Source organism: Bos mutus, chromosome 19 (genome assembly GCF_027580195.1).
Source record: "Bos mutus isolate GX-2022 chromosome 19, NWIPB_WYAK_1.1, whole genome shotgun sequence".
NCBI classification, from domain to species: domain Eukaryota; kingdom Metazoa; phylum Chordata; class Mammalia; order Artiodactyla; family Bovidae; genus Bos; species Bos mutus.
Genome location: NC_091635.1, coordinates 38,242,938 through 38,267,095, shown reverse-complemented (window position 1 = coordinate 38,267,095; position 24,158 = coordinate 38,242,938). Strand labels below are relative to the sequence as shown.

At 48.4% G+C, this 24,158-nt stretch overlaps 1 protein-coding gene and 1 pseudogene across 4 annotated transcripts in view; both read left to right on the top strand.

Moving 5' to 3' along the window:
- The window catches only part of RAP1GAP2 (RAP1 GTPase activating protein 2), a 216,497-nt gene extending 203,926 nt beyond the window's left edge, over positions 1-12,571 (top strand). For 3 of the 4 annotated variants that reach the window (XM_070390219.1, XM_070390218.1, XM_070390221.1), the window contains 5 exons: positions 2,247-2,360; positions 2,644-2,761; positions 3,257-3,383; positions 6,894-6,970; positions 8,267-12,571. In XM_070390219.1, coding sequence (XP_070246320.1) covers positions 2,247-2,360; positions 2,644-2,761; positions 3,257-3,383; positions 6,894-6,970; positions 8,267-8,335 — 505 coding nt within the window. In that variant the 3' untranslated portion in view covers positions 8,336-12,571. Of the gene's footprint in view, positions 1-2,246; positions 2,361-2,643; positions 2,762-3,256; positions 3,384-6,893; positions 6,971-7,379; positions 7,419-8,266 lie in introns of all 4 variants that reach the window. The other variant, XM_070390220.1, reaches the window with a different exon arrangement.
- Positions 12,572-18,159: 5,588 nt separating this feature from the next.
- Positions 18,160-24,158, top strand: part of LOC138992033 (olfactory receptor 1468-like) — a 33,924-nt pseudogene continuing 27,925 nt past the window's right edge.

Sequence of the window (24,158 nt, the reverse complement as noted above, 5' to 3'; positions counted from 1 at the left end):
CACTCCGTGCTCTGTCAGGAGCTACAGAAGATGAAAACTTGCCTGTGGAAGCTTACCATCTTGTGAAGGGAAGGGAGGCCTTGGTGTCCAGGCCTCCAGGGTGTCTGTCTGCAGCCCTGGATGGTGCACCATCCGCTGGGCTTGAGCATGCAGGACCAGGGGCATGTTTACAGAAGGGGCTGAAAAAGCTCTATTTGAAACCTGTAAATGTGAGTAAGTCCTTGTGGGCCCCCAGGAGAGAAGGGCAGAGTTGGGAGTGATCAGACTGCAGGTCTTGAGCTTAGGAGAGAGCTCTTGACTGGAGAGCTCCTGGGAGCTCCTGGGGTGGAAGTGATGTTTAAAGAGGGACCAAAGAATATGGCCACACCATAGGGTGTATAGAATGCCTGGAGAAGACCTGCATTTAGGGGCAAGTGGAGAGAGGAAAGCCAGTAAGGAAGATTTGGAAGAAGATGAAAGAAGAGAGAGCCTGGAGATACAGGGGTAGGGGATGGATCTCAGAGGCCAGGAGAAGAGACATTCCTGGAGGGAGAGTCAGCTCTGCCAAGTACACAGAGAAGTCCAACTCAAAGACTCAAACCCCGCTTGGGTTGACAACCAGGAGATCATTGTGAAAGTGTTAGTTGCTCAATTGTGTCTGACTCTTTGAGACCCCATGAGACTGTAGCCTCTGTCCATGGAATTCTCCAGGCAAGAATATTGAAATGGGTAGCCATTTACTTCTCCAGGGGATCCTCCAGACCCAGGGATTGAACCTGGGTCTGCCACATTGCACGCACATTCTTAACTGTCTGAGCCACCAGGGAAGCCCTAGGAGGTCGTTAGCACCTCATTAAAAGTACATTGAGGCACTTCTTGCCTCTGGGATGGCTCTAATAATAATAACAAAAAGACAAATAATAACACATGTTGGTGAGGATATGGAGAAACTGGAACTCCCTTGCATAGCTGGTGGGAGTGTAAAATAATGCAACTGCTTGTAAAAACAGTCTGGCAGTTCTCCAGAGGGTTAAACAGAGAGTTACTGAATGACCCAGCAGTTCCACTCCTAGGTATGTACCCAGGAGAAAGAATATATATGTCTATATAAAAAGTAGCGTGCAGATATTCATAACAGCGTCCTTCATAATAGCCTAAAGTGAAAATAGTCCAAATGTTCATCCCTCAAAAAATGGATAACTGAAATGTGGTATATGCATAACGTGGAATATTACTTTGCAATAAAAAATAATGAAATTAGCATGGAATATTGCTTGCAGTAAAAAGTGGTGAAATACCATAGTACCTACTACGGCATAGATGAACTTTGAAAATGCTATGCTAAGTGAAAGAAGCCAGTCACAGAAAGACCGCACTACGTCGCATGATTCCATTTATACGGAATATCCTGAATAGGCCAATCCATTGAGACAGTCGACCAGTGGCTGTTGGGGGAGGAGAGAATGGGCAGCGACTGTAAGTGCATCCAGAGTTTCTTTCAGGGAGGCTGAAATATTCTGAAATTAGATTGTGGTGATAGTTGTACAACTCTGTGAATAGACTGAAAACCATTGAATTGCACACTTTAAATGGGTGAATTGTATAAGGATTATATCTCAATAAAGCTATTATACAAATAAAAGTGCATTGAAGACAGGGCCATCATGTCTTCAAAAGTGAGCAGGGCAATGGGTGTCAGGACTTGGTCTTTGTTAAGCTAGAAGAGGAAGAAACCCTGGAGCTCCAGACTGAAAGTGACCCACTTCCCAGCACAAGGGCCACTTCATCACCTGGACCCAGGGAGCTCATTTTACAGTCTGTGTGAAGTGTAGCCTCTGGAGTTGAGCAGTGGTAGCCTGGATAGCACCCTGGGGAGTCCATGTGCCTTGGGTTTTTTTTCCCATTGAGGTGTGGTTGTCCCAGACCCCCTCCATTCCCTTTGTGGCCTGCTCTTGACCTAGAGCTCTGCCGCGTGAGATGGCCAGCCAGGGGTAGGGGATGGTGGACTTGTGCTTGGGGGCACCAGCCTAGAACTCTTGCTTGATGACTCTTGACTCTCACCCGGGAACCTGGAGTAGCCTCTGATGGAGCAGAGGATTCGGGGGTCTGCCGCAGTGTCTGAGGAGGTCTGGATGGGAGTGGGGGTCCTGGTGGCCATGCTGTCAGGGGGGCACTATGACCCCACAGGTCCCCATGGTGCTGAGTGCTGGTGGGGGGGTTGTGGACTGGCCCCCTGGCCTCACTCCTCTTCATCCTCCTTTCCTCAGTGACAGTGCATCCAGCAACCCCAAGACCCCGGAGGGCGGACACTCTTCTCAGGAGATAAAGTCTGAGACCTCATCCAACCCCAGTTCTCCGGAAATCTGCCCCAACAAGGAGAAGTAAGAAAGTGAGGTGGGGTAGGGTGGGGGCTTTAGCCACCCGGGACCCCAGAATATGTGCTCCACTCCCGCCGGAAGACAACCAGCTTCTCTTGCCTTGGGAACTTTCTGGAACACAAAAGCCAACACCAAAGCAGGGGCCTGCTGGAGGGGGGGGTGCTGGGGGGCTGCTGGTGGGCAAGCTCAGGTCTGCCGGGCCTGCCTTACCCTCAGTCTCAGGGAGGGCCTGTGGGGGGCGTCTCGGCGTGTGACCAGGGCCTGCCTGCTTTCCCGTTCCCTGCAGGCCCTTCATCAAATTGAAGGAGAACGGCCGAGCCAACATCTCCCGCTCCTCCTCCAGCACCAGCAGCTTCAGCAGCACGGCTGGGGAGGGCGAGGCCATGGAGGAGTGTGACAGTGGGGTAGGTGCGGCCCCGTCCAGCCCTGGAGAGCAGCGAGGGGCACCCTGGGCCCAGGCGGATACCGCTCTGTGCATTAAAATAGCTCCTGTGGGCAGAGCCTTACACAGGCTCGGTGGATAAAAGGGGAAGTGAGGAAACAGGAGAGGGCCCAGTCAGCCATGTCCACCCTCTGGGAGCAGTGGTTCAGGGTGGGGTGGGGGGTCCTCCCCCAGAGTGACACTCCCTCACTCCTCAGAGTGATACTCCCTCAGGAGTATCAGCAGCAGGGGTCAGAGGTCAGACTGAATGGTGCCCCTGTGGTGGGCTTCCCAGCTGAAGGAGGGCTCATCTCTCTCCATGGGGCTGGGTCAGAGGCAATTCCTGGGGGGCAGGGGAGAGGTTGGAATCGAGGCTGGAGGCAACAAAGGGACAGAGCAGGTCCAAGTGGGGTAGTAGGAGCCTGTCTCAGGCCTGCCGAGGGTGGGACTGCCCGGCTCACCCAGCCTCTCTCCCCAGAGCAGCCAGCCGTCCACAACCTCTCCCTTCAAGCAGGAGGTGTTTGTCTACAGCCCGTCCCCAAGCAGCGAGAGCCCCAGCCTGGGGGCAGCCGCCACCCCCATCATCATGAGCCGGAGTCCGACAGGTTGGTGGTGTCTCGTGGGCGGTGTGGACCATGCGGCTGGCAGGGGTGGGGCTGTGGCCTGGCCGCTGTTGGTGGGGTTCGAGCCCCAGGCACACTGAATTGCCCTGTTTCCATTTCAACCCCAAAGTGTTAGGGCCTCCAGCTCTGCCGGCTTACTGCATCTGTTCATCACCCTCCAGAGGCTGTGTTCTCATCCCCTCCATACTCATGGGGAAACTGAGGCTCAGAGAGTTCACTGATTTGCCAGAGGCGTTGAGACAGTGTGATTGGAAAGCTGAGGCTCTTTCCCCTGACTTCTCCATTAGCCCATCACCGACCCAGGGCCTTTCTGCCACAGAGACCATCTTGATAATACAGAGATAAGGAGCAGGAAGCATGGTGCAGGTGGACGGAACCGCAGTGGGGAGGCCTGGGGGGAGCCCAGAGGCCGTGTACGGGACCCACGTGTGGCTCAGTACTGCTGGAGTGCACAAGGGGACGTGTCAGAGGGCAGACAGCGGTTAGACAGTAGGAGCACCATGGGGACCCTGGTGAGGATTTTGCTTCATCCTGCCCCCAGTGGGAGACATTGGAGGGCCTTCAGTCTTTAAAGGTCCTTAACTAGAAGGAGGGGAGAGACCGTTTTGGTGACTGCAGCTGGCTGAATAGACAGGGTTGGTGGGGAGTGGATGCAGGGAGGGAGAGCAGTGAGGGGTCACTGTGAGTGGTGAGGGGTCACAGGGCCATGGATGGTGTCTGGGGTGATGGGAGAAGGATGTGGATTCAAGGCGTGCCCAGGTTCAGTAGTGAGGGCTCAGGGAAGGCAAAGAGTGTGGGCTTTTCAGGTTTCTGTGATCCCTGCAGTCAGGCAGAGAAGGAGGAGCCAGCTCTGGGGAGCGAATAAGGGGTTGGAGCCCAAGGGGTGTCCAAGCAGACATGTGTGGTTGGCACCACTAGGCACTGGGCGTGCCTGGAAATCAGAGTGTTGGTCCTGCCCCGAGGAGGGCAGTGTTATGTAGTGGAGGACTCTGGAGCTTGGCTCCAAATCCTGGGTCTTCCACTTACTAGTGATGTGCCAATGGGCAGGTTACTGAGTCTTTTCTGTGCCTCCATTTCCCCAAACGAAAAATGGAGGGAAGGGAATATTTCCTACCTCATGTGGTTGGTTGTGTGATGAGCAAGTAAGCTTACGGTTATAAGAGATGCAGAACTGTTAGCCTAAGTATTTATTGAATAACAGGAAGAAAACAATAGTGTAATAAGTGGTTCTCAACCGGGGGAGATGTTGCTTCCTAGGGCATGCTTTTCAGTGTCTGGAGGATTTTTGATTTTCATGATCGTGGGAGGGGAGTGTGCTGCTGGCATCTCCTGGGCAGAAGTCAGGAATGCTGCTAAGTGCCCTACAGTGCACGAGGCAACCCCCCACCCTGCCATCCCCCTGCCCCGCAACAAAGAGTTATCTTGCCCATAATGTCAGGCTGGGGTTCAGGAACTTTAGTCTAAATGATAGAAACGTTTAAGGCCAGGGGGCCAGCAGGGTCATTTAAACCACGGTGCTTCTGGGGTTCTCATGGTGAAGAAGTGTTGACAAATACATGCGATGTTAGGGATAAAGAGAAGGCATGGTTCCCAAGTAAACAATCATTATGTTAGGGCGGCAACCTTCTGTGGCTGAGCAGCTGTGGAGCTGGGTTCTGATCCTGGTGCAATGTTGATAGGCCCACCTCTCTGAGTCTCAGTTTCCTCATCTGTAAAGTGGGGTAGTAATGTGAATTTCCTGATTTTTTTTTTTCAACAAGGCTTATTAATTAAATATTGAAGGAATGATTGAATCTGTAACCAAGCCTGGATCCTACTTGATATTAAATAAATATCAAAATAAATAAGGTTTTGAGTAAAAGGAGGTGTGACTTGCTGAAGGTCACATGGGGCAGAAGGGGACCTCCAATAGGTCTGCGATTCCGGCCTGTGCTTATTGCAACCCCACCTCCCATGGAGTGTTTAACCCTGAGGGGGGGCCGCCTCTCACTCCCAGCCCCACAAGACTTGTGCTTTGTACCTGTAGGACTGGGGTGGGCTTGTGGAGATCTGGAAACCTGTTTTGGAGGAAGAGACAGGGGTGAGGGGAGGGAGGTGGCTGGGAGGGCTTGACATCGGTCTTCCATAATTCCAATGCCGTGGCCATTGGTCATTTCATACGTGAGCTCCCTGGGATCCTGAGAGGGTGCTAGCGGCTCTCACCAAAAGGTAGTCATAGCACCGAGTGGAAGCTTTGAATATAAAGCACCAAGAGTAAGTCAGCAGTTTCTAGATGGAGTATACCAAGCTGTAGATTATCTCAGCCAGAGGAAAACCAGAAAGCCAAGGGAGTGCCCTGCCAGTGGTGTGCTGTCAGCGTTTAACAACTGGCTGTCCCACCGCACACGCACACACACACACACACACACAGGCATATGTTTACTGTAAATTTTACTGATCTAAAGGATCTGAAGCACATAATTTATAAATAATGATATTAACAAAATATACAACATTCTTTACTATAAATTCCTCAGAGTCAATTGATTCTCACAAAATGCTTTTATTGATATTTGCCTAACTGTTGTATCTGTAGAAAACATAAAGTTCCAGATGATGAATGAGTATAGTTTTGACATGAATGTTGATTGATATTATTTTGTCAGTGATGTGAGCAGCTTCTCTGCTGAATCAGATAATAGTTTTCAAATACGAAAAGAGTGTTTTCTCAGTTTTTTGTGCCATTCACAATGTAATGACTAGAGACAAACACATTTTCAAGTATAATCCATTCTATTAACATATGCTCCATGAGTTTCTTATGTCTAGATAAGAAAACATTAAATTAAGCTCTGATTTGTAGTGTGTGCTGACTTCTGTGGTGTGACTGTTCCTGGCTGATCTCAAGCATCCATGTGACATGGAGTTGGGAAGAACTACTTGACACAATGGGGGCTTCCCTGATGGCTCAGTGGTGAAGAATCCGCTGGCAGTGCAGGAGACACGGATTGGACTCCTGCATCAGGAAGATCCCCTGGAGGAGGGCATGGCAACCCACTCCAGTATTCTTTCCTGGAGAATCCCATGGACAGAGGAGCCTGGTGGGCTACAGTCCAAAGGATCGCAAAGAGTCGGATGTGACTGAGCGATGTGTGAGCGACTAAGCACACACAAGCATCAGACATAATGGATGTAAATAATCTTAGGAGAATAAATGATAGTAAAATGTACTGAAATAACTAGGTGACTTCTGAGTATTGATTACCTTTGATGAATATAATTTGTTTAATTGTAAGCTTGTAGAATTAAAAAAAGATAACTGTGTAACAACCAGCTCATGACATTTCTAAAAATGTGAGAGTTGGCTCTTGTGAATTGGCACAGGTCAGCTAGAGTGCCTAGTGGAGAGGACACCCCCTGCTTCTCTGGGGCTCCCTATCCAGCTCTTACCCGCTAGCCCCAGTGACCTCTGTAGCCCCACCCTCCTCTCAAGGGCATTCTTCTTTTTCCTAGATGTCAAAAGCAGAAACTCCCCGAGGTCAAACCTGAAATTCCGCTTTGATAAGCTCAGTCATGCCAGCTCCAGTGCGGTAAGGATCTGGGGACGTCGGGGGAGCAGGGGGAGCCTTCCACCTCCCACATGCCCATCTCCTCCAGAAGCCAGACATCCTTCCTGGGGTTGGAGGAAGAGGGTGCCTCACACCTCACATGGGGGCAGGGAGGAAGCTCTGGTCTGATCTGGGGGTGCCATTGGTTCCCCCTTGGTCCCCATGGTGCAGGCATCAGCCTGGGGTTCACCAGCCACCTTTCCACACCTCCTGTGTCAGAGCCACACCCTTGGACACAGGCAGATGCAAGTTGGAAATTATTGGCTCCTGGGCCTCATGTCCCTTCCCAGGCTCTCTGGAGAGATGAGCACCGAATATACAGAAGCTGTAGTCACTGGGGATTATGTGGTCTAGTGATTTAAAACTCTCATATGGATTTTTCTTGAAACAGGGTCACTAATGTGAAAGAGGAGTCCTTCGCTTGTCAAAGGTGGGTCAGGTGTTGGTCCTGCTGTGGCCACGAGGGAGGGTGTGTCACTAAGATTGAGCGTACTGGTGGTCTGATACCCAGAGAATGGCCAGAGAGATCCTGACTGCTGGGGAGGGCCAGTGCCTCTTCCCTGGAGTCTCTATGGTGGGACTCAGGTCTGGATGGGGAAGAGGGCACACGGCCTCGGGTGCCCATGGGAAGGGTTGCCTGGTGGGATTGGACCAGGCTCACTGAGTCTCCCTTCCCCAGAGCAGCCTGTTTCCGCATGCAGAGGGCAGTAGCCCAGAGCCCTCCTTCCTCATTTGGCCCCTGGCCTTCCTGTGTTGGCAGCCTTTGTCTCCTTGTGTCTTTGTCCAGTTCTCTGAGATGAGACATGTCTTCCCTGTGTGTCCAGAGATGCCCTGGTTTCTTAAGCATTGTGCAGCGTGAGCCCAAGGGGAACCCTACTCCCAGCCTCAGGCAGGGACTCATGAAGTTTTCAGCAGAGCAGGGCATGGGTCCAGCTCTCCACCGCCAAGGCCTGGCCTCCTGCTAAGGAAGTTACTAAAGACCCATCTGACTGCCCAGCCTTCTCCCTGCCATGGGGCTCCCAGGGGTTTGAGTCACATTTGGAACCAGGGGGAGGAGCGCAACCGAGCGCTCATTATGCAAACCTGGATTCCCACTTCCAGTATGGACTTCAGATGCCTCATTCACTAAAGTAATGTTTGTGCCCAACTTCTCAGGTGGTGGCAGCTCTGCACCCTTGTATCTGGCAGCCACCCGTCCTAAGCACGTGTGGGCACAAGCATCTCCTTCTCTTCCTTTACCTACTATTCGATCATCTTCTCCCTTCTTGTTTTTTCCAGGGAAGCCCCGATTCTGTCTCGCAGAAGGCTCCTATTCCAGAAGTTTGGGGGTGCCGTCCACTACTCTGACCGTCACAGGCCTGCTTTTCCACTGGCCACCTGGCCACCAGACAAGCTGTCTGTCCCAGTGTCCCGACCTGGCCACAGCCTTGCCCGTCCCTGCCAGTACCTCCCCGTCTCTGGGCAAGGCCTCATTCCTCCAGGCTCCCCGTGCTCCTGACCGCCCTATGTGATGTGTGTCTGGGTCGTTTGTCATCTCGTTTTGTCTGCAGGGGAAAGAGTTGGGCAAGGGAAGAGGGGGATAGGGTACCAGTCAGAGTCCAGAGAGGCAGAGAGAGTGGTGAGGTGGGCAGCAGAGGCTGACAGCAGGGCACTACACCCAGGCAGGGGCAGCGCCGTACCCTGGACGTGGTAGGCAGGAGGCTGCAGCCACACTGAGCATGTCTCCCTTCCCCGAAGCAGACACACTTAGTGGTGGCGGAGGGAGCATTTTTCTAAGAATCTAGATTTGTAGACATCCTCGAAGGCGTCCTGATAGAAACCGGTTCTGCTGCTCCTTCGTGTCTGGAGCTCCCAACATCTACTTGCTTCTGTGCTGGGAGTTTCTTACCCGCCTGCTGACGTCAGGCCAGACTGCTTTTGTCCCTGCTGCCCCGGGATCTCGAGCTATGTGGCCAGGTGAAGCTGAGACACGCAGCTGGGCATGCATGGGAGGCGTGTTCTTCTTGGACGGCTTTACTTCCTGCAGGAAAGCGGTAGCTGCCAGGGAAGTCGTCAGCCTCTCCCCTTTGAGCGGATACCTTTCCCACAAAGGGGTGGGCAGCGGCGGTGGGAGGGTATTCAGGGAGAGCCAGGAGCATGCAGGGGCCTTGGCCAAGGAGAACCTCAGGGCCAAGGGCTGGCTGGGAGCCAAGTCGCTGCTGGTTATGGAGGTTCACAGGAGGCAAAGAGAGTTACTTCCATCCCCCACTTAGAGGGGGAGCCCAAGAGGCGGGGTGGGGGACAATTGGATGGGTTGGTCTAGCTTAGGTGTGGGGATGGGAGGTGTCTTTCTGCAGTTTAGATGTCTGGACTCCGCCAGCACCCTGGGGGATTTTTTCCAGCTACTAAGCCCTTTGGTTTTATCAGGGCTTGATCCACCCTAAATCTTAAATCCTTCTTTTCTCCTCTCCAGCCACAAGTCTGTAAGCATTTGTCACGTGAGTGGGATTCTTGCAACCTGGGTCCCTGTTGGGCATAGTTCAGACACTACCTGTTATCTGCACCCTCACCCTTTGCTGGGCTGAGCTGGCTTGCTCTCTGAGAAGTGGGCCCTCCTTTCTTCTCAGCCATCTGAGTCAGTGATAGGTCATTTCTGTTGACTGGCCATGGTGGGGTTTAAGGTGAGGAGGTGTCCTCCAAGTTAAACAGAGTCTGAAGAGCAGACCCTTGAGGGGTGCCACAGCTCCAAGTGTGTATGGGGCCTCAGTGACACACAGCTGCCAGGATGATACCGCTAGGCTCCTGTTTCAGTGAGCAGATTACATGGACTTCCAACTAAATGCTGTGATTGCATCAGGATCTGGGCCTATCCCCAAGGCAAGACGTAAAAAGGTTACACTTGTTTTTTGACTGATGTGACAATTTCCCCATTGCTTTTGCTTTTAGAGCAAAATCGTGGTCCTTCATCCTCAACTCACGTGAACTCTGTGGGATCCTATTTATAGGTTGGGTGGACCTCTCCCCTTCACGCTATCTGGGAAATGTGTTTGCTCAAAGTACTAGTCCGGTTAGATTTATTCTGGTTAGAAGGTCAACAATGTCTGTTTAGCTTGTATTAAAGATCCCCGTAGCAGCGCCCACGGCTGGAATGAGGCCCATGGATTCTGGCAGAGTTCTCTTGGCTGGGCTTCTGAAGGAGCTTGAAAGGTCAAACTCCATTTCTTTAAAAGCTGTTCCAGGTTCTGGCTGGCTTCTCTGAGTAGCTGTATTTACAGCCGCCTGGTGGTTGTGCTGTGCTGTGTTTGTCGTGCTCTGGGGGTCCCCTGGGGTTTTCAGGTGGTCCCCATTCTGTCCTACTTGGGAACCTTCCACCCACCTTCCCCCACTGCTCTGGCTGCTCTTCCTGCAGCCCCCAGCTCCCGGAGGGCTCTGCCCCCTGCCTCTGAGCCAGGGTCCGGGTTGATCGCTCAGTATGTCCAGAGAAACTGAGAGGCTTACATGGGCTCCCTAAGAAACAGACCTGAGAAGTGGCCTCTATCTTCTGTGTGCTGATGGAGATGCTCTGAGCAGGACCTGAAATGTCCCTCCCTCACTTCATCTAGGAAGTTTATTTTGTGGCTTCTAGAGTGTATCGCATCAGCCCCACTGAGGTCCAGGGCTGTGGAGGAGAAGGAGAACGAGGATGGGCCAGTCTCCCTTTGTCCTCTGGACCATGGGACTGGCAGCTTGGATTCCTGAAGGCTGCTCACTCCATCCCCCTCTTGCATTGCTCCAGAAGGTCTTTCCTTTTATTGCCCCATGTAGTCTTGAGGCTCAAAGGTTGCTCCAACCTCCTTGGTCCTTATGACCAGACTCATCCCTGATGGTGTTCTTGCTGGCATTTGAGGCGTCCCATCAGAGACATATTTCCTGGACGTAACTTTGGCTCTGGGACCTCATGGAAGAAGCTATACTTTTCAGCTCTGTTGGGCATCCATATGCCTCTACCGAGCTAAGGCTTAAAAACAGATGCAGAGAGAGCTGGAGAGAGAAGGTCTTAGCTAGAGTTTCTATTGCTGCTAATGGATGGAAATGGGAAAAACATTCTGTGGTTCAGTCTTGTGAGCTTCATCTCCATGTCCAAGCCTTCCGGGCCCCTTTTAACATCTAATCCAACCATGTCACCTTCCAGATGAGAACCTTCAGCTCCAGTGAAGGGAAACAGCTTGCTTGAGGTCACATAGTCAGCTGGTGGCAAAGCTGGGATGAGAATCCACAACCCAGAGCCCTTTCTTCGGCACTACCTATCTGGTTGGTGGAACAAGAGACTGGATTTACCGGGGCCCTGAGATCTGAGGAAGCCAGTGAGCCAGTTTCTCGGCACTGGCTGGGAGGTGTCAGCAGCCACAAGTGCTGGTGGGGCTCAGTCTCAGCCTCTGTTCTTTTCAGGAGGGATGTTCTTTGGGATTTTTTTCAATGAGGGCCCTGGGGTTTGGCTCCAGCTCAGGCAAAGAAAACAAGGAGGGAAAGAGATTTCAGGGACTGTTCCTCAGTGACATTAGTTCTTCAGTCCCTATCTGTAATGAGGGTGTAGGCCTGGGCAAAGATGCAGTTAACCAAACCTCACTTTCCTTTTTTTTTTTAGTTAAGGAGAAAAGTGGTAAAAGGAAACTCTTTGAACTCTCCCTGATCGTTAAACAAAGGTAGTCAATAAAAACCTCAGCTCAAGGAATGATAGCCCATTTCATGTTCTTACCCTGACTGTTTAAGGTGCCAACTCAAACACTACCCTCATTCATTCTTAGTCAACAGAGACAAGTCTGTTGTGGGGGAACGGTCGAGGTTCAAACAGATCTCATGGCTACCGGTGGCTGGCAGGGGCCCCATGGCTCCTCTCCAGCCTCCAGGTACCCCTCTCTCAGAGCAGGGAGAGTCAGCAGTTTGCCAGGGCTGTTCCTACCACCTGGGGGCCCCCACTGGGGCATTCTGTTCTGCTCTGATGGCTGTTTTATCGCCAGTTCCTTACCTACCCCAACCCCACAGCTCCTTCCTTTCAGCAGGGCCATGTGCCTCTTTGGGAGAAAGGAGAAACCCCCCACCAAGGCCAAGGACAGTGGAGTCCTGCCTAGTGAGACACTACTGGGGGGCAAGGGCCCTGTCCTGTCCTTATCAGTCCCAGGGACAGAGTGTGTGGCTGGAAGACTGGAATTTAAATGCCATCGTTTCTGTTTTTGTGACATTTCTACTTGGAAGGGTTAATCCCCTCCTTCCCGCTCCTTAGCATGTGTGTTAGCTCTCCCCTATCCCGGGCGTTGCCCTTCCACACTCCAGCCTGGGGAGTGACGCCGTTTAAGTGTGAAGAGATTCCTCTGTGTGCTAGAATCTGCTTGGAGATGTAGCTTGGAGATGATGATCCATGTGATGATGACTTTTCTGTCTTTCCTCTTTCAGAGGAGGTGATTTGTAGACCCCCACACCCACCCCTGACTGCCTATGTAATGTAAATAGTGTACATTTAATTTATTGCTATGGTAGCACATTGTATTTGTTAATGTATAAAATGAATTCTAAAAGTTGACAAATGTATATTTTGTTGCTTAAATGTGTCTTTGCAGAAATTGACAATAAATAAGATATTTTGTGTCCATCAGTGTTCAGACTTCTTTGCCTAGGACCCAGTCCTGAGTATCTTTCAGTACATCAGAGACTGAATCCATATTCACATGGGCTGTATCTAGCCTGTAGATGTATTAATCAAGAAACATCCCTCTGACCACCGGCACCCACCCCCCACCCTCCAGCTTCATTCTCAATAGCCAATCAAGTTGCTCTTCCCTCACCTTTGATACCTAACCAAGTTCCTCTTAATAATTTTCCATCCAATTCCTCACCCTGCCATTGGCTAGAAATCCCCATTTGTCCCTGTTGTATTTGGAGTTGAGTTCAGTCTCTGTCCCTGATTGCAATAGCCTCAAATCCTCAAATAAAGTCTTCCTTGCCTTTTGAACTCTGGGGCAGTTTTTCTTTGACAGGTGGCTAACTTGTCCTCCCCTGCCCCCCAACCCAGCCTCTCCTCCTCTGCACATCTGCACCAGTGTTAGTAGGAAGAAGAGGGAGGCAGAAGAGACCTCTCATTTTGAGACTGCTCCCGAGTGAGTACAGTGTTAGTTGTGGTACTCTGAGAAGCAGTCACCAAGACAGGAAGAAAACATTTGTTAGAAGAAAGACCTGTGAGAGAAAATGGGGAGGGAGCCGAAGAAAGCTGAAGAATTGTCCGACTGCCATGCAGGTCTGACCGTGAGTGAAGAAGAGATGGGAGGAAGCAACATGGCATGGAGGCATCTTTGATGCCAGTTCATTTCTAAGAAAATTCTAAGCAAGGCTATTGCAGAGTCCCCTAACCTCTGTCACCATCTCCCTGCAGACTGTGCACCCTCTCCCATTGCAGGCAGATTCTTTTATCACTGAGCCACCAGGCCCACATTGATGTAGGGGGTGGTTAAAGCCTCCTTTCTCTTGGTTCTCTCTGCCTCTCTGTCTGATATAAACCCTCTGTTGGCTCCTTGTGCTTGGCAGGTATTCAGATGCTGCTGATTTGTTATAAATTTCCTTGTTATGAGAGAACTCTATATGCATACAGTCTTTGCTTAATAGTGTAAGAATTTCAAGTTTGGCTACTTCCTTGGTGTCCACTCGGCTCTCAGGATGTCCCCTTATCCTCACCACCCTTGCAGGTAGCAATATCTGCTGCTGTATGTCACATCCCAGCACTCCTTCTCTTCCCTACATCTACCTTCTCCTTTCTCTAGACCCTAGCCATGACCAGTGGTCTCGGCAATGTTAAGACAATCATCATACATGACTCATTGTGGGATGTGTTTGGAGGACCCTCAATCTTGTAGGACTAAACAGAGACAAGCCAAATGCTCTCTTTCTTTCATGGAGCCAAATGCTCTCCTTCTTTCATCCCTCTCTTATACTGTCTGGAGAATGAGGAGGGGTGTTGCTTTTATTGCTGGTTCGAATGAAATGGTACCTTTCTGCCAGCCTGGTGGGGCTCCATGGTTGGTTCCAGTGATCCAGTGGTTCTCTGAATTTGAAATGCAGATTTGGCAGATCACTGCTATGGCTCATTCAAAACTCTGTCCTCCAACATTCAATGGTGCCCCTGTGCTCCCATGACACATACTATTTATGGGAACCAGAGTTAAGTTTCAGGGAGGAACTCTGAGAAGGAGTTATGACATCTAAAGGCAGGGTTCCACTGAAGGGGGCCACCAGACTCCACTTCTTCAGGCAGAGATAATACCTGTTGGGAGCATCAGGTCATCCCCACTTCAAACCAGCTCCCTCTACTCTCAGAAGAGAAAACTACTGCCAACCAGGGATGGCTTCTTTTCAAGCATTTTAGTTTTAGAGTGCATAAAAATCACCTGGCGAGATTGTTAAAAATGCAGATATCAGGCATCATTCCAGAGGTTCGAATTTGATTTGGTCCCAGGAATCTGCATTTTTAATAAGCTTGTGAAGGATTCTGATGCACTGATCTGGTTTGTAGTCTCTATATACGTCCCTTTCCTATTACAATAGTCTCAGGTCCAGTGAGAAATGGATGAGGGTGTGGGGGGTTTGAGAGATGCCAGTCCCCCACCTAAGGGGATTGTTATTATCATTATCACAATTATGGGAGAAATGTCTGTCCCAGCAAGACACAAGGTCTTACAGGAAAATGAAAGAAAATCACTTAGAAGAGCATAGAGAAATATAAATAAAACATGAAGCTTGTAAGGAATAATAGTTTAAGATGAAAATGCATTATGGCTGTGTGAATGACCAGGGCCTCCTGTAATAAGACTGGGAGAAAAGATGAGGTCATGCCTGAAGCAGAGAGAAAGAACTTGGTGAAAAGAAATAAAAAAATCAGATCCTGAGGATTAAAAATTAAATTAAAATTAAAAATTAAAATACAGCTAGAGCCTCTTTCTCCAAACCAAAACGAATTATCAGATGAAAGATGTGATGGGAGACTTTGGAAACCCACTGGAAATCTAGGGACATATCAGCTGCTGGAAAGGGCTGAAGACAGCACCCCTGGGTGACATGTTCCCTGTCACTAATGATGTTAGAGGCAAAGTAATTTAGTAACTACAGTAGGTAAATGAAAGGATGTGGGTGATGAATTGACTCCATCAAGGGGAATAATAACACAGAACAGCCCATATAAAAGAACTAGCAGAAACAAACTGCCACTAAATGACCCCACACGAAGACATACAAATGATTAGACAGACGTAAGTTAGATTGTGTTACAGAAAAATGCAGACACTTTATGAGAAAGATGGGAGAAAATGTGCTCAAAGTATTGGATCAGATAAATTTTACTAATCACCTTTAAAACATTATATTAACATTAAAAAATATATAAGACTAACAAGGAAGTCTTCATAGCCTTGCTCTAAAATATCAATTGGTGGGTTTACAAGAATTTATCACTAATAAGGAATTTGAGGAAAAGTTCAGGGAAAATGAACAACAAAGTCTGGATGAAATCTATCTATGAAACCTAGTATAATAGTGTATGTAATGGGAAAGGATTTTAACTTGTTTAATTATAGATATTTTTTTCTTTCTTATTTTGGGGGGTGGGGCGGTGTTGTGCCTCATGGCTTGAGGAAATCTTAGTTCCCTGACCAGGGACTGAACATAGACCCATGGCAGTGAAAGCACTGAGTCCCCTGGACCTCCAGGGAATGCCGTAGAATTTTCTATTAAGGAAGAGAGTTTCCAAAAAAGATAAAGGATACATTTCCAGCAGATATAAACAACTGGAATCTATTACAAGGATTCAGCAATGATAAAATTATTATCTAAGATTTTAATTCAGTGACTAATGCTAGCCCATGAACACTAGGATGACTAGGTTGCAGAACTTGAAGCAGTTCAAACTAGTTTAAATGCACAAGAATGGAGACATTTATTAAAAGAAGATAGGGGTCTATACAAAAAATTGATGAACAGAGCTTAATGTATAGCACAGGGAACTATATTCAATATCTTATAATAAGCTATAACAAAAAATATCTGAAAGACAAAACTGAATCAATTTGCCGTACATCTGAAATTAATGCAATATGGTAAATCAACTATACTTCATAAAACAATGAGGAAAAAAAAGAGAGTATTTCTCCTAGATTCAAAAGGAAGGGGCTACAACTAGGCCAACAGTAAGACAGCAAAGGTCATCAGGCCTTATGCCTATCTCTCACTTCTTCCTGCATTTCTCTGTATTTCTTTTTTCCCTGTTGTGTTATGTCACTTCCTTATGAACACGTGAAGCCTTTTTGTTTGGTTTATTCTCTTTGAAGACCAGCTAAGCTGGTGTCAGCACCATTTTGTCTTCACTGCCTAGACCTTGAAATGGATTTGGGGTCATGAATTGTTTCCTTTGTCAGCTGGCATGATGTTAGGCTTTGTCAGTAGAGGGTGCAAGAGAGGCACTGCAAAGGGTAAAGGAGTTTTGTTTCTGGTACACCTGTGCAGGTTTTGTTGTAGTTCAGTGGCTAAGTTGTGTCGGACTCTGTGGTCCCATGGATTGCAGCGTGCCAGTCTTCCCTGTCCTTCCTATCGCCTTGTGCAGGCTTGGCAAGCTCTTAGACCTCACTTGGAAAACCCTTAGAGCAGAGACACATGCACTAGCTCCAGGCCATTTGCGGTTTCTCCTCATAAGGAGTTAACTGCTTGAAGTAGAGAACTGGAATTCTGGCTGTTCTCCTCAGAGAATCCCTGTCAAAGGGGAGAATCAGCAATTGGGCACTTCTCTGAGAGCTCTGTCTGTTTGAAAAAGGAGCTGGCATCTGGAAATTGCTTCAGAGTGCCTTGTGTCTGTCTGAAGAAGCCTGGCTCTCCAGCATGTAACGTCCTAGAGGCGCTGTCTCTGACTAGATGGTAGGTCTCAGGCTCCTGCCTTTCTCCTCAGAGAGCTATTTCTCCTTGTGAACCTGAAGGCTGCTTATTGAGCGTTTCTCCTATTTTTGTGGTTTGCTAAAGAAAATCAACCACCAAGCATTTCTCCTCCATCAGAGCTGCCAAGCTGTGGAGGGGGGAGGGCTGAGCCTCTGGCACTTCACCCCAGAGACAGCTATCTCCCTGTACAAATAAAGGAGCTAGACATCTGTCTTTTCTCCTCAGAGCAGTTTGTCTGTCTGATAAGAAAGGCTGAGAATTCGAGATTTCTCTTCGGAAAGAGCTGTGTCCTTTTCTGAGGCAGAGTGCTGGCAATCTGGCATTTCTCCTCAGAGTATGGTCTGTCTGAGGTGGAGGACCAGTCATCGGGCATTATCTCCTCAGAGAGGTCTGTTTCTCTGTTTGAAAAAACCTGCTGACTCTTCTGAATTTCATCTCATAGAGACCTGTCTCCACCTGAACGGAGGTCTGAAGGGCTGGCCAGGTCTCTTACTGGCCAGCCCTTCACCTTCTGGAGGGCTGTCTCTGACTGAACCGTAGTTCTGAGCTTCCTGCCTTTCTCCTCAGAGAGCTGTGTTTCTGTGTCAGCTGGAAGGTTGACCATGGGGCTTTTTTCTTCCTGAAGGACTGTCTCTCTGTTTAACATACTGACCAACTAGCATATCTCCTCTGATGGGATGTCTGTCTATTCAAGGGGTAGGGCTGAGCCTCAGGATTTCACCTCAGAGAGAGCAGTCCCCCTGGCTGAATCAGAGAGCTGCACATCTTTCTTTCCAGCACAGATCTCTTTATCCTTTTCGAATTAGAAGGCCAGCTATTTGAATAAATATGGTACAGATTATGTCACTATGCAGCACTCCTTTTTCCTAGAAGCTGTTTTCTCCCCTTTCTTTTAAAAAACTACAGGAGAAAAATAAAAGAATTGACGACAACAACAAAAGAGAAGGCCAGCTATTCCAGATTTCTCCTCAGAAAAGCCTTTGCCCTTTCTGAGGTAGTGTTGGCAATCTGGTGTTTCTTTTGAGTGCGGTCTCTCTTTGTGAGGTGGGGAATTGGCCATTGGGCCAGTTTCATCACAGAGCTCGGTCCCTCTGTTTTAAAGAGTGAGGCGGCCATCCTGAATTTCTCCTCTCAGTATGCTGTGTATTTCTGAAGCCAAAGCCTGGCCCTTTCCCGTTCTCCTACGTGTGCTCGACAAGCTCTCAACCCTCACTGGGCAAACACTTGCTGCGCATGCGTCGACTCCAGGTTTGGCTGCCCGAGTGTCGACTGCTGTCTCGGCAGCCGATCCAGGCCTTTCCCGCAGTTTCTCTAGTGCCTGGGCCCGCGATGTGCCACGGCCAGGAGCACCCATTGGCTTCTCCCAGAAGCACCCCTTTCCTACACCTGCTGCTTCGTCACCTCAGGAGTTTCCCGTGAAGTGTGAAACTGGCACTGTCTACATGGAGCCCGGGGAGAGATGGAAGAGTCAGACCGCTCCAGACTGGTAGGTGCAGGTTTAATACGCAAGGAAACTTACGACAGTTATCTTGAGTGACTGCTAGAGAAGTGGATCTCTGCACCCACCTGCTGGAACCTTAAAAGTGTATTGTTCTGTTGTTTTTTAGTCGCTAAGTTGTGCTGGACTCTCTTGTGACCCCATGGACGGTAGCCTGCCAGGCTCCTCTGTCTCTGGAGTTTCCCAGGCAAGAATACGGCAGTGGGTAGCCATTTCCTTCTGCAGGGGATCTTCCCAACCCAGGAATTCGAACCTGTGTCTCCTGCCTTGGCTGGCATATTCTTTACCTCTGAACCATCAGGGAAGCTTAAAAGGGTATACAGAGGTCAGTTCAGTTCAGTTGCTCAGTTGTGTCCCCAAGAATCGCAGCACGCCCGTCCTCCCTGTCCATCATCAACTCCCGGAGTCCACCCAAACTCATGTCCATCGAGTCAGTGATGCCATCCAGCCATCTCATCCTCTGTCGTCCCTTTCTCCTCCTGCCCCCAACCCCTCCCAGCATTCAGGGTCCTTTCCAATGAGTCAACTCTTTGCATGAGGTGGCCAAAGTATTGGAGTTTCAGCCTCAGCATCAGTCCTTCCAATGAACACCCAGGACTGATCTCCTTTAGGATGGACTGGTTGGATCTCCTTGCAGTCCAAGGGACTCTCAAGAGTCTTTTCCAACACCACAGTTCAAAAGCATCAATTCTTCGGTGCTCAACTTTCTTCACAGTCCAACTCTCACATTCATACATGACCACTGGAAAAACCATAGCCTTGACTAGATGGACCTTTGTGGGCAAAATAATGTCTCTGCTTTTGAATATGCTATCTAGGTTGGTCATAACTTTCCTTCCAAGGAGTAAGCGTCTTTTAATTTCATGGCTGCAGTCACCATCTGCAGTGATTTTGGAGCCCCCCAAAATAAAGTCTGAAACTGTTTCCTCTATTTCCCCATCTATTTGCCATGAAGTGATAGGACCAGATGCCATAACAGGTCAAATCTTTACTTTTACTTCTTTCCTTCTTTTTTCCTTGTATACTCAAACACAACACATTCTATACACAAATATGCCTTTCTTCCAGTTACCTTACTGAATTCTTTAGTGGATTTTTCTGGTTTTTCAAGTATAAATCATTTTACCTGACCTAATTAATCATAGTGTCTTTTTTCTTTCCACGTGACTGCCCTGCCCTGTCTAAAGTCTTATAGCTTGGTCAGGCTCTTCTAAAACGTTAAACGAAATTGATGGCAGTAGGGCTATTAATATCCATTTAGACTTTAGCAGGAATGCTTCTGGAGTATCATACAGTTTGTAATTCACTGTGGTCTTCTAAGTCTTTAATAATTAATTAAGGTTTCTTTGAATTCCTAATTTGCTGAGAATATTTTGTTTTTAAACTCAGTGATCGATGTTAAATTTTATCAAATGCCTTTGCTTGTTTAACTATCTGATTGTTGTCATTACACGTTGTTTAAAAAATGTAATCTTAGACTTAGTCTGCTCATATTTCATTTGGAAACTTTGCATCAAATTCCTCGACAAAAGACAGAGCCAGGGCAGTGGGAGTAGGTGCTTGGTGCTGGTAGGAAAGAATTATTAGTTTGCATGTGTGCTAAGTTCGTGTCTTACTTGTGTCAGACTGTTTGCAGCCCTGTGAACTGTGGCCTGCCAGGCTCCTCTGTCTGTAGAATTTTCCAGGCAAGAATACTGGAACGGGTTGCATGCCCTCCTCCAGGGGATCTTCCTGACCCAGGAGCAAACCTGGGTCTCCTCCATCTCCTGCATGGGCGGGCAGGTTGTTTACCACTAGCGCCACTTGGGAAGCCCATTACTTAGTTTAAGGAAAGGTAAAAGGATCCAGGACTGTTTTGCTCCCCAGTGGACCTGGAGGGCTGGCAGGGACATCCTTTCCTCTGACTTGACTGAACACTATGCAAGAGTCGGACGTGGTTTAGTGACTACACCACCATGACCACGACCACCACCACCACCGCAAAGATGGGAAACTAGATTTAAGTTTCTATAATGACATTTATATAGAGACATTACTTTGCTAACAAAGGTCCGTATAGTCAAAGCTATGGTTTTTCCCGTAGTCATATATGGATGTGAAAGTTGGACCGTATATAAGGCTGAGTGCTGAAGAATTGATGATTTTGAACTGTGGTGTTGGAGAAGACTTGAGAGTCCCTTGGACTGCCAGGAGATCAAACCAGTCAATCCTAAAGGAAATCATCCCTGAATATTCATTGGAAGGACTGATGCTGAAGCCCCAATACTTTGGCCACCTGATGGCGAAGAGACGGCTCACTAGAAAAGTCTCTGATGTTGGGAAAGATTGAAGGCAGGAGAAGGGGACGACAGAGGATAAGATGGTTGGATGGCATCACCGACTCAATGAACATGAGTTTGAGCAAGCTCCGGGAGATGGTGAAGGACGGGGAAGCCGGGAGTGCTGCAGTCCATGGGGTCGCAAAGAGTCGGATACGACTGAGTGACTGAACAACAGTAATGAAGCTGAAGATCTCTGCCCAGCCGCCACTGGAGGGCGCGCGCAACCAGCGGAAGCAGCAGGCGTCGCTTTGCGGCGGTTGGGAATGAATAGAGCGCCGACTTTTCCCAGCTTTTCATTAGCTGGTTCTGCGGGAGTCCCGCTTTTCTGATCTCCTCATTGGCTGTTGGCCGGTGTCTTTGGTCAGCCCCTCCTGGGGGTTTGAAAGGGGTGAGAGACCCAGAAGTCCGGGTTTACAAGGACCAATCAATCAGGGCCTCCCATTGGTCTATCAAACAGGAGGCTCAACCCCTCCTCTGAAGACTTTCCAGTGGATGCTGCCTCCTTACTCTGGCGGCTCTCGCTTTGGGGTGGCCGAGGTTCTCCTTGGCGCTTTAGCCGGCTTCCGTGGCGGAGCCGATGCACTCCGAGTGGCTGTCATTTCTCTTTAGCGTTGTTTGCCTCAGACCCACGGCACACAGGTCTCTCTTCTATTGCTCTCTTCTAGAGACAGCTGTAACCGCTGTGGATTTGGGGGGCTCAGCAGTGCCAACCCTGTAGAAAATGGCTGGAGCGGGGGAAGGGATGTCTTGTCTTGAGCTAGAGATCTGGAGTCTGGGGTAGAGTCCTGAATGGGGAAGGAGATCACTGTAGATAGCCCTTACCCTTTCCTACCAGAGCTGGGCAGGAGGTATTCCCTTCAGCTGGGATCTCCCAATGGGAGCATCATACTTTTGAAGGCCCTTTAGACATTTGTATTTGTAGACATTGAAAAAAAAATTAGTAATTTTAACTTTGAAGTTTTAGTATTTTGGCGTCAATAATACATTATATATATATAGGATTCAGTCATAAATTATTAGTCCTTGGAAAACTTGTAGGCCCAAGGCGGGATGCCTATTGTGGGTAGTGGAAAAATTATGATGCTGTTCCACCCTCCTCCAACACACACACAAACACACACATGGTTTTCAGAGAAAAACTGGCTCCCCAGCTGTCTGCAGCCCAGGGCTTGGTGCTGCTGAATAGACGTTTGTAGATAAAAGGCTGAAGGAGCACACTAGAATGGGAACTGGGAGGATCCTTGCTAAACAATAAAATTGAATATGGAAAATGCTCTACAAGCCAGTGTGGCACTGTTACTCTGGCTTCCCTGATAGCTCAGTTGGTAAAGAATTCGCCTGCAATGCAGGAGACCCTGGTTTGATTCCTGGATTGGGAAGATCCACTGGATAAAGGATGGGCTACCCACTCCAGTATTCTTGGGCTTCCCTTGTGGCTCAGCTGGTAAAGAATCTGCCTGCTATGCGGGAGACCTGGGTTTGATCCCTGTGTTGGGAAGATCCCCTGGAGAATGGAAAGGCCACCCACTCCAGTATTCTGGCCTGGAGAATTCCATGGACTGTATAGTCCATGGGGTCGCAGAGTCAGACCCTGAAGGACTTTCACTTTCACAGAGTTAGTGGTCTAATCATGTGGGCTTGGGTCAGGAGGTAAGATGCTTATTGTAGTGGGCACTGCCACACTGGCAACCTGGCAAAAACCACTCCAGCAGCGTTGATCACTACCCGTCTAGGTCTCTCTTCTATTGCTCTGAACTTTGAACTATGAAGATAACACAGAGTCTTATTGCTGTGTCTAGGTAATTTTAAGTAGTTTGTTCCTATGTAGACATAGACAAATTGTTGGGCCAGAAAAATCTATGGAGGAAAGGATTAACTGTGGGTTACTCTTTGGATATCAAAGCAGATATGGGGGTATGGAAGGAAGGTTGCAGACTTATTTTTCATTTTACTCTTGACAGTGTTTTTTTTTTTAGTAACATAAACATGATAAAAAATAAAGCTGCAGAAATGAATAATTAGTGAAAAGTTTCTTTCTTACTTTGATGTCCCTATTTCCCTATCCAGAGGGAACTTCTAAGTTACCTGAATGTCCTTCACAACAGTTTATGCAAAGAGGCATTTATGTATACAGAATAAAACCTGAACTTTCTAACTAGCTATAGGTGGCCCTCGAAGACAATGCCTCTGCATTGAAAAAATGGAGCTGTGCTTCCCAGATCCCTCTTCAGTGACAGGCTTGCTTTCTAGCTGTGGAGAATGCAGCAGTCAGCAGAGAGCCTAGCTGTCAGCTCCTCAAGGGTTTTCTTCAGCTGCACATACCCTCCTTGTTTGCAGCTGCTTCTTCCCCAGGGTAGTCCACACCTGGGGGTTATAAAGCCTGTCCGTTTTGGCTTGCTGTGAGACAACTCTGATGGTCAGTGTTCACTCGAGATCTCCGTGCTGGGTTGGTCAGCACTTTGTGGCTTGCCTGTAATTTGACTTCGTCCTCTGCCTGATGGAGCTTCTTCACTTGTTCTTTCACATATGTCTATTCCTAACAAACACCTTGTACTCCAAACTCCATCTCAGCGCCTACTTCTGGAGAACCCAGGCTGTGGTACTGTCTTGATGGCATCGTCGTTCACCACTCTCATTATTTCAGATTGATATCAGTTCTAATGAGATGGATGAAACTGGAACCTATTATACAGAGTGAAGTAAGCCAGAAAGAAAAACACCAATACAGTATACTAATGCATATATATGGAATTTAGAAAGATGGAAACAATAACCCTGTATACGAGACAGCAAAAAGAGACACCGATGTATAGATCAGTCTTACGGACTCTGTGGGAGAGGGAGAGGGTGGGGAGATTTGGGAAAATAGCATTGAATCATGTATAATATCATGTATGAAACGAGTCACCAGTCCAGGTTCAATGCACGGTACTGGATGCTTGGGGCTGGTACACTGGGACGGCCCAGAGGGAGGGGAGGGGAGCGGAGGGAGGAGGGTGGAGGGTTCAGGATGGGGAACGCAGATATACCTGTGGCGGATTCATTTCGATATTTGGCAAAACTAATACAATATTGTAAAGTTTAAAAATAAAATAAAATTAAAAAAAACAAAAACAAACAAAAATAAATAAATAAAGATAAATGATGAAAAAAAAATTCTTGGCATATACCCTCCCTGGCAGTGTATCTGGTAAGGGGCAGTTTTGCCTATGACACCTGCAGTGGGGGTAACACAAACCATCATCTATAAATGGCTTGCAAGCCATTCTCCTAAGAGAAGGTCAGAGCTCAGAAATTTCAGTGGATGTATATTAGCATGAGTGACCTCCTTAGGCTATAATTGAATATATCTGGATGAGGCTTGGACTGTGGTCTTGTCTGACAAGTTGAAAGATTTCTTTGACGATTTCTTTGAATTTCTTCTGCTGTT